General features: G+C 47.4%; 1 protein-coding gene across 1 annotated transcript in view; it reads right to left on the bottom strand.

Annotated features, from left to right (window-relative positions):
• Positions 1-1,933: 1,933 nt before the first annotated feature.
• Positions 1,934-10,190, bottom strand: part of LOC131280672 (uncharacterized) — a 42,698-nt gene continuing 34,441 nt past the window's right edge. Inside the window, exon 2 of the mRNA XM_058308958.1 lies at positions 1,934-5,718. Coding sequence (XP_058164941.1) covers positions 4,966-5,718 — 753 coding nt within the window. The 3' untranslated portion in view covers positions 1,934-4,965. The remainder of the gene's footprint in view (positions 5,719-10,190) is intronic.

Genomic DNA, 10,190 nt, shown 5'->3' with positions numbered 1-10,190 from the left:
TGCACACATTCACCACAGCATAGGTCTCTCTTTCTGTGCTTGCCCCTTCCTCCCAAGTAGACTGCTATTGCCCATTACTCAGTGATTGCCAAGTTGTGATAGACGGCAGGTTGTTTCTCTTTTCCCTTGTCAAGCCTAAATCTGAGGCATGCCCCGTGGAGCTCAGCTTCAGGGATGGAGCTCCCTAGGGGTCTGCCTTGTACCTGTGCTGGGTCTGTGGTGAGAGCTGTCCCCTCCACTAGAGGTAGTTTACATCCCTGAGCCCAGAGCTGCTACCTGCCCTTCCTCAAGCTGCAATGGGAGTCTTCTTGTGCCCTAGAGGTGGACATTTTCCCTCTTCTCCCTCAATGGTTGAAGACTTTGGCTCCAAATAAGAGAAGGCTCCAGGCTGGGGGTAGGGCACCGCAACCACTGTGAAGCAGCAGCCACCACCACCCAGATGCCTACATCACCAGGAGAGGCATACTCTGGTCTCTTGCCCCAGTCAGACTTCCTCACGTTCAGCTGGTGAAGGTCCATGGGAGAGCTTGTGTTGGGCATGAGCATGTGGGCTATCCTTGGGTCTGGGGCTCCTGTTTCCCTACTGTCCCTCAGACCCACCCTTGGCCATTAGGACTGGGGGACATTTTTAGCTGATTTCTTCTTACCCACATCTGTATTGGCCACCCCTTCCTCCCTGCTCTGTCATGGGTGAGCCCATATGCCCGTGTTCCTTGGAGGAGCCTGACCCTTTTGGATTTTGTTTGACTTGGTTGCCCTGAGAGCTCAACATTTTAGTGGAACCAAAAAAGTTATGATTTTGTAGTTTTCCTGTTTTTTTTTTCTCATTGTGATGTTGGGAGTGATATTCTTCCAGACTGTCTCTCTTTTGGGGGGTGGAAGCAGAACTTTCACATGGTCTTAGGAGGAATATTCTCCATAACTTCTCTAAGTCCAAATGTGCAGAATTACCTGACAGAGCTGACCACACCTACTGCAGTTTCTGATGATGCACAATATTGAAGTTGGGTAGTCTATTGAAATTGAAATAAAGAAGAAAGGAAAATATGTAAAATCCTACCTACAGCTCAAATTGCTCATCATCTAGCTAGATTTAGACATCTTTAGAGAAAGGTATAAATAGTAACAGTGCTCTAAAAAATTATTGTTATTATTATTAATTATAAATATAATTTATAGTACTTTTTAATATTTGTTACTTTAAAATTACAGTAACTACTTTTTAGCTAACCTCAGTTTGGTGACCTCTAATGGTGCTAAGTCTTTTACTGTGAGGTGAAGGCGGAATGTTCATTAACTGCTGTGTTAAAATCGCATGGTTGGTTGGATGATGTTTTGGGAGGGTCCCAGCCTGTCCTGGAGAAGACGTTGAGATGGGTTTGTGATGGCAGATACAGATGGGCTCGAGGATGGAACAGGATTGTAGAGGGCAGGGTGGGGTCTATTATTTTCACCTACGACAAGGACCTGGTAGATATATAGTAACTTAACTTGGGGAAAACAAATAAAAAAAAAAAATGAAATTAAAGAGCACATCAGCAAACACGCGTTTCTTTGTCGCAACCACCGTGAGCCTGAAGCCAGAGCCAGGTCGTGATCCCTCCACCCCCAAGAGCGCTGGCTGCCTGGCATCTGCCGGGCTCCCTGCGGAGCAGGGTCTCAGTGTTTCCGGTGCCTTGTGAGGCACCAGCTCTGTGACACGGCTGTGTTGGTTACCTGCGTCTTACAGGTGAGGAAATGGAGGCACGGGGCAGCAGAGTGCCCGCCCAGCTCTCGCCACGTACCCGCTGCTGGCGCTCCAGTCCAAGGTGTCAGGACGCAGAGCGTCAGCTGGAGCCTCTCAACCCACCTGGGGTCCTGGGGACCGCGGGTCACCCCCCACCGCAACACCAGGGCCATGCTGGTGTTGAAAATGTGCAGTCACCAATTTGCATTTTCACTTCTGCAAAACCTGCTTTATTTGTCCACACGTTCCCCAAACGACTGCCTGTGGGGCTGAGGGGTGTCCCAGCCGCCTGGCTGGGGAGTCTCTGCCTGATGCAGGTAATTCCCAGGTGCGGCATGCAGCTGGCTCGGAATGTGACTCTGGGCTGCGGCCGCCTTACAGCTGGGTTTGCACTGAAGGGAAAGGATGGGTGTGGCGAGCTCCTTGTCCTCGTGAAGTTCTTGCAGGGCAGCGTGTCCAGACAGCCGTGTGCTCCCGTGTAACCGTGGCTCACGGGAGCACACGCGGGACCTCTGTTACCTGGTTTCCACAACGCAATGCTTTGTCTTGATGTGTGGAGAGTCATTGGAACTTAGCCCTCTGCCTCTTCCCGGGATGGCCGAGGCCGCCCTGCCACCTGCCACGACGCCCACGGCACAGCGGGCAGCCACTTAGGGGCCACGGAGGAGGCGGTGCCAAACAAAACCCTGCCCACGCCCTCAGCACTGGGCAGCCACCTGCTGTCCAGCTCTCTGTGGAGCGGCCTTTGCGTAATAAATTCCAGCTGCACCCCGTGCCGTTTGCTCTTACTGAGAGAGCACTTTTACATTTCCAATTTATTAGCTCGTCATTCCTCGCTTTTGACCTCGGGAGGTTTTTTATTTTTTTTAATGGAAACTTTAAATAATTTCTTACTGCTTAAATCAAAGGGGAATACAGTCCATAAAATTTAAGGAAGAAACGCCTCAATCAGCTCTCCTTGTCCCCGTTTGCCTCCGGGCTCACCTGCTGTCCTGGGCGGCCTCCTGGCGATAGGACACGGTGGTTCGGTGGCCATGAATCCAGTGGACACAATGACTGCTTTCCTGACCACATCGGCACCTGTGTCCACGAGCAAGGCCTGCGCTGGTACCCCTCAGCCCCTGCCTCCTCTGGGGACCCTGCCTCCTAGCCCCCTCACTCCTCTGGAGAGCTGACCTGAACTTGTGCCATCCACTCCAGGGGCTCAGCTTGCTGGCACGTCCTGCCCTCTGCAGCCCTGAGCCCTTGGTGCCTAGGGTGGTGCCTGGTACACAGCCAGCGCCTAATAAGTGTCTGCTGGATTGAACCAGGGAAAGCAATGGAAGAATGGACATGACCTGTTTGGCTCTTCCTGATCCCCACCCCAGTGTGCGTTTCAAGCTCAAAGTCTCCCGTGGGGCTCCCCGCCCAGGGGTGGTGCAGAGCTGGGGGGCCGCCCTAACGTCCAGCTGCCTTGGCGTGCAGTGCCGACCCAGGCCCATGTCAGCTGGGCTCCGGGCCTTGGCAGCTGGCCGGCCTCGCCTCTGCCCACGGGGCTCTGGCTTCTCTCTGGTTTAAGCACCAGCAGGTAGGAGTTCGGCCCGGGGGCCACAGAAGGTGGAGCCCGGGTCTGCCCAGGAGCCTCCAGTGCGGACGGCAGGCTGGGCTGGGCACGGGAGGAATGTCCCCTGCTGGCCGTGTGGACTGCAGGCCAGGGAAGCCGGTGCAGGGGCTGGCTGCCCCCGGCCCTCCTGCACCCACTGGCCTCCCAACGAGGCCCGGCCCCCGGCCCCATGGGCTGGCTGCCAGGGCATCTGCAGACTGGCTCTCCAGACCTGGCTGCAGCTCTGCCGGGGGCCCCTGCTGTGGTCCCAGACAAGCACGCCAGCTGCCTTCTGCGTGCGTTTTTCAGTGTCTGCCATGAGGACAGTGGGCCCTTCTCGGAGCCTGGAGCTGACGTCCGGCTGCCAAGCCTGCGCTGGCAGGGCCGCGGGCGACTCCGGCTCGTCTTCCCACATCGGTGTGTTTTGTCTTCCCACGTCGCTGTGAAGGTGTGGGCCTCCTTGCATGCATCTCACCTGGCTGCAAACTGGAAAGCAGGCCTGGGAGAGCGCGATCTGTCCACCTGCGGGGTACCTGTCGGGGCGGCCATGGCTGGGAGGCAACCAGGGCTGACGTGGTGAGGGAAGTGGGGGTACCAGCTCCCCTGGAGGTCATGGGTCAACACCCGCGACATCTCACTCACAGGAAGTCTGCGGAGGATGCTCTGGGCCCTGCCCTCCCCTGGCGCATCAGTCTCCATTTTCTCCATCCCTTCGAGTGGTCTTCCCAGCCACTGGTAGGGAAGGGTGGGGCGGTGCCACGGCTCCCGCACGTGGCAGCCTCACACACCCGGCGCTCCCTCCACATGCCCCGGCCAGAGCCGGGTAGGAGGACCCCCACAGGGGGTGGTGAGAGCGGAGCTGCCCAGCGCTCGGGGCGGGGAGCTGCTGGCACTTGTTCACGCTGCTGCTGAGGGCAGAGCCGGGCGGGTGTAAGGAAAGGACTGAGGGTCCCCGAGTGCTAAGCAACGGTAGAGCTGAGTGTGGCTGGCCTGGGAGGCTGGCTTGGCTAGAAGTAGGGTGGTGGCCTCCTTGGACAAGGCCGGGCCGAGAATCCCGTGGGCACTTATGCAGAAGTGGCCACGCTGTAGTGCCTCATGAATATTGCCACCCACCTGGCAATAACGCAGGCCTGCCCTGTGGCTTCTCTTGAGCTGTTGTCTCGTGGTATTTAAATTTTCATGCAGGAAGGTCTTGTTTCTCCAACCAAATTATACAACTCCTCAGGGCAGGACTGTACCTTGCATTTTCCCTCTATCTCTGACAGAACCGGGCTTGTGCTTTGCTCTCAGGAGGGCTCAGTAATCTGTGGAATGGAGTTGAAGAGTGCTGGGTGGAAAAGTCCTTGGAAGGTTATTGAGACCCAAGGGCGCTCTGCAGAGGTGTGGCTCTGGAGCCAGGCTGGGGACACCTGCGACGGGGTGAGTTAGGAGTCCTGTGGGTAAACCAGATACCTCATTCTCCAACATGACAACTATGCCATGGGTTCAGGTCAAGTGACGTTACCTGAGAAGATTCTTAGCTTGAACCCTGATAAGATGAGCTTTTATTACTATTACTGTCATCGTGATGATGAAGATGATGGTGATGGTGTTGAGGAGGATAAAATAACAGTGATGCTGATGATAGAGATGATGGTGACTGTGGTGATGATGATAATCATAGTGGAGAAGGGATGATGCTGAGGGTGATGGAGATAATGGAGATGAGGGGGTGAAGATGGAGATGATGATGGGGGTGAAGGTGGAGATGATTATGAGGGTGACAGAGGTGATGGTGATGATGGGCATGATAGAAATGGTCATAATAGTGATGATGATGGCCATGATGAAAATGGTGATGACTGGTGATACTGATGATGGTGATGATGGTGATGATGTAGGTGATGATGATGGTGATGACAGTGATGGTGATGATGATGAAGATCATAGTGAGGGAGGAAATGGTGGAGATGATGGCGATGATGGTAGTGAAGATGGTGTTGGTGATGATGGTGATGGTGGTGATGATGTAGGGGATGATGATGGTGATGACAGTGATGATGGTGATGATGGTGATGATGGTGGTGAAGATGGTCTTGGTGATGATGATGATGGTGGTGATGATGTAGGGGATGATGATGGTGATGACAGTGATGATGGTGATGATGGTGATGATGGTGGTGAAGATGGTTTTGGTGATGATGAAGATGTTAGTGATTACGGTGATGATGATGGTGATAATGACAGTTGTGGCAATGGTGTTGATGGTGAGCATGGTGATAATAGTGATGATAGTGATGATTGTGATGGTGGTGATGATGAGGATGGTGGTGACGATGGTGATGTTGTGATGATGGTGATGACGGTGATGATGCCAGGGAAGCCAGGAACCTACGTAATGGGAACTAGGAAGCAGATCTCCTTGAGGCATCTGGAAGACAGAGGACAGAGACAAACACCTCTTAATGCTATCAGCAACAATGGTCTCTCGATTTCCACACTAATGAGATACCTAAGAAAGGTTAAATGCCATTTGTGATTAGGCTGAAGTCATTTCAGTTTCCTTTGATGTTGAGGGGCACACTGGTTCCCCTTACTCAGTCCAGGTGCACCCCTTAATGACTCTCTCCCCCAGTAGGGGCATATTGCCCCTGATAAATCTGGATTTCCTGGCCACAGTAGCACCCACTGCCACCAGCACTGATGCTAATAGCAGGCAGATAGAAGCGACCCAGCCCCCATTGCTTGTATCCTGCCTTCTGAGGGGATATTTGCTACAGCTAAAAGCATTAACATTTGCATGTGAACTGGCTTTATGAAATACGTAAACATTTATTTAAAGAGAAATGAAAATGGCAATGTAGAAAATAACTGCTTCCAGACTTTAAAATACTCTCACCATGAGTCTCTGAGAGCATAATTATGCTTGTACAAATTTTGTAGCTACTGTCAAGTACATCTATGAGAAACACTATGTTTTAAGACTTTATAATGCAGCAATAAAATTTCTGCTCTGGGCTAAAATATCACGGATCAAAGTGTCAGCCCAGGAGCTAATAATATTATAGCCTTTCAAGTCATGTCTCTAGGTTTAAGTTGGAACTGGAGAATTAAAATTCAAGGTATGCATTTTCAGCAACCGCATATTTTTTCTGCCCCCAAACTTATGTTATCTTCATTAAGGAATTTCAAACTATGTCAAATGTCTCTTTCATCTTGATATCAGCATTTCCTTTGCAGACCCCATCTCCTGCTCCTGTCTTCTGCTGCTTCATCTAGCAATGCTCTGTCTCCTGCCTCCACCTCCAATGCCATTGGGAGTTGTCCTCCCTCTTGCTCGCAGGTGATCTCGTTGGCAGGGCCTTTTAGTCTTCACATGGCAGCTGTCTTTGTCAGGTCTCAGCTTAAATGTCACCACCTCCAAGAGGACTTCCCTAAGCCCCAGACATAAAGAGGTCCTCCCCACCTCTAGAGGGTTGGTGACCCCTCTCCCCCAAAAAAGATGTCCTCCCACAACTGTGAAAATGACCTTATTTGGAAAGAGGACTCTTGAAGATGTGGTCAAGTGAAGGACCTCAAGATGAGATCACCCTGGTTATCCAACAACAAGTGTTCTGACGAGAAGAGGGAAGCCACAGACACAGAGGAGAGGGCAGACACCAGAGTGACGCAGGGACACGAGGGATTATGCCCTGGAAGAGGCAGGAAGGACCCTCCCCCAGAGCCTCCAGAGGCCCCGCCCGCATCTGGACGTTGACTTTGGCCCCCAGGACTGGAGGAGAGCAAAGGTCTTAAGCCATCACTTTTCTGGTAACTTGTTCTGGTGGCCCCAAGAAATTAAGACCCTGCCTTCGTAGTCCGCCCTTTCACCAGTGTATCACCTTAGGAAGGCCCAGTGTGCCTTTCTATTGGATCACTTGGTTTTGAAATCCACTTTCCGTATGAAATATACACCCAGTGTCCCCAAGGGGTGAGAGAGTCCCTGGCGCAAAGCCGCCTGCTCAGTGAATGACTGCCGGCTGATGGCCTCTCCGGCTCCCATTTTCTGTGGATATTCCTAATGTCTGGCCCACGAGCCCTCAGGCTCCAGGGACTTCACGGCGTCTAGCTGTGGCTTTGTGCCGGCAGGAAGCAAGAGCTCAGCCCCGTGGCCGCGGTAAGTTCTGGAGCATCCTCTGATCACAACCTCTTCCCTGCTGTCCATCCCACTGACCTGTGCCTATACTAGCTGCCCAGTGGGTGTTTCGTATACTGCGTTAAAGAACAGGAATTGAGCCTGGTCATCTCTGAACCCCCGGGGCTAGTTTTAGTTTTATATCACTTTGTGCTACATTTGTGGTTTTAACGTTATTTCTTTCTTATTAGAATTGTTTAACATTTGCCTTGTTATGTTTTAATAATCTATAAACCAATTCTACTTTTAAACTCAGAATTTGCAAACATTTGTTTTATTCCACCCTTCGCTCTATCATGAGATTTCTGCAAATGACTGATATAAAAGTCTGATAAAATATGTCTTGCGTATATTTTTCTAAGAAGATTTGTGAGTGGAATATCTTATGAACCCTCATGTCTGTGAATCCCCTTCACAATTGTCCACTGGCAAGGCTAAGAATTTGCAGACCACAGATATGACCTTCAACACTCACCAGCTGTAGCTCAGTTGTCAAACAACATAGAGATATTATTTCAGGCCCACGAGACTTTTCTTTTCTAAAAGTAACATGTTTTATTTAATTTTTATCTGTGTGATAACATGTTCTTTATATTAGAGTAAAAGAAATCAATAATTTATATCTGAATATCGGCCTCTTTTATTAATTTTACCCCAAACAAAGTAAATCCTTTTAATTTGTATGCCATGGAAAATTTTCATTTATTTTGTCTTTGGTTACAGCTAACAATCCTTTTCTTATTATAGCTTTTTGACATTCCAATAAATCATATGTTGGTTACTTGAGTCTTCCTAGTTCCACAGATGTGAAAGTTCTTCAGGCTGAAGAGTAATGATGCCACCTAGCAGTCTGAACATATGGGAGTGAATGAAGAGCAAAGTAAAGTATAAGTATGTGTATATAGAAAGATCTCTTGGAAATTATCCTGCATAAGCAGACATGTACACACATGCCCCTTTAATGAAAATTTGGTAATTTAAAGCAAAAAGTAACAATGATGGCTCATAGGATATATAAGATTTGTAGAGTTAAAAATATATGACCAAATGAGTACAAAGAATTTGAAGAGATAGATGGAATTATACTGTTGTTAGGTTTTTACATTGTTTATGAGATAGTACAAAGTCATTTGTAGGTAGATTTTGGTAAATTGAAGAGGCATGTTGTAATCTCTAAGACTATGTTGTTCAACATGGTTATCACTAGTCCAAAGGCACATATTACTATTTATATCTAAATTAGTTAGCACTGAATAGTATTAATAATTCCATTCCTCAGTTTCACTAGTCACATTTCAAATGCTCAATAACAGTAAATGGTAAGTACCTACTGTATTGAACAATGCAATCATCACAGAAAGCTTTATTGGAGAGAGTTCTCAAAAGCAACTACTAAAAAATAATGCAAAGAAGAATAGCGAAAAGATTAATAGAGGAAATAAAATTAAATAATAAATGTACCTGATTATCCTCAAAAAGGTAAGAAAAGAAGAACAAAAGAAAAAAGTACAGACAGAACAAATCAAAAACAAATACTAAGATGGTAGACTTAAACTCAACCATATCAATAATTGCACTAAATGTAAATGAACTAAACTCTACATGTAAAAGACAGAGATTGTCAGATTGGTAAAAAAACAAGACAACTATATAGTTTTCTCAAAAGACATATTTTTTACCATAAAGACATTGACAGTTGAAAGTAAAGGGATGGCCAAAGACATGCCAAGCATGAGAAAGCTGGAATGACTGTATTAATACCAGACAAAATAGACTTTAAGACAAGAAGTATTACCAGAGTTAAAGATTAATAGTTCATAATGAAGATATGGTCAATTCATCAAGAAGACAAAACAGGTGCATTCACCTAATAACAGAACTTCAAAATGCATGAAACAAGAACTGATAGAACAAAATGGAGAGGCAACTCCACAACCAAAGTTGGAGATTTTAACACCCTTCTATCAGTAATTAATCGAACATGCTGATAAAAAATCAATAAAGTTTTACAGTCAATTCTTGTTATTCATGGTAGTTATGTTCTATTGAGTCTCTGTGAATACTGAATTAGAAAATATTCATTGACTGCTCCTGGGGTTAGGTTCTTACAAGCCTCTGACCCCAGCATTTTCATCAATCAACTAATATATAGCTGTGTTTTATGTGTGTTTCTGTTTAAAGATACCTTATTTAGTATATACTATGACTCATTAATATTGAACCCATGGCCAAGAGCACTATAACTCATACCTAGATGATACTTATCTATTGCCTGTATTTTCTCCATAAGCACATTATAGTTTCTTTTGCTTGGGAACATTAAACAGCATTTCAGCGCTATTCTTGGGGGCCATTCTACTTAGCAAAACCACACAAGAAAGCACAAACATGCGAAAAATGTGGCACTAAATATACCACAAAAATGACACTTGTTTGTAGTATGAGGGCTGAAAAAAAATGTAGAATGTCGACTTGTTTGAACTTAGCTGGGAATGTGCACATCAAGTGACTCAAAATTTTTGCCACTCTGTGAGTAACTGTGAATGACTGTGAAAGTGCTGTATTTATTTGGGGGTTACAAATAAATTCTAGCAAGTAGAAGTATTTGCAAATACAGAATCTGCAAATAACAAGGATCTGCTGTAAAAGATTTGAACAACACTATTAACCAACTTGATTGATGTGGCTGACATTAGTAGAATATTAGAGTTAAAACCTGTGGGATATAC

This window comes from Dasypus novemcinctus, chromosome 12, assembly GCF_030445035.2.
Source record: "Dasypus novemcinctus isolate mDasNov1 chromosome 12, mDasNov1.1.hap2, whole genome shotgun sequence".
NCBI classification, from domain to species: domain Eukaryota; kingdom Metazoa; phylum Chordata; class Mammalia; order Cingulata; family Dasypodidae; genus Dasypus; species Dasypus novemcinctus.
This window is presented reverse-complemented; position numbering and strand designations above follow the sequence as displayed.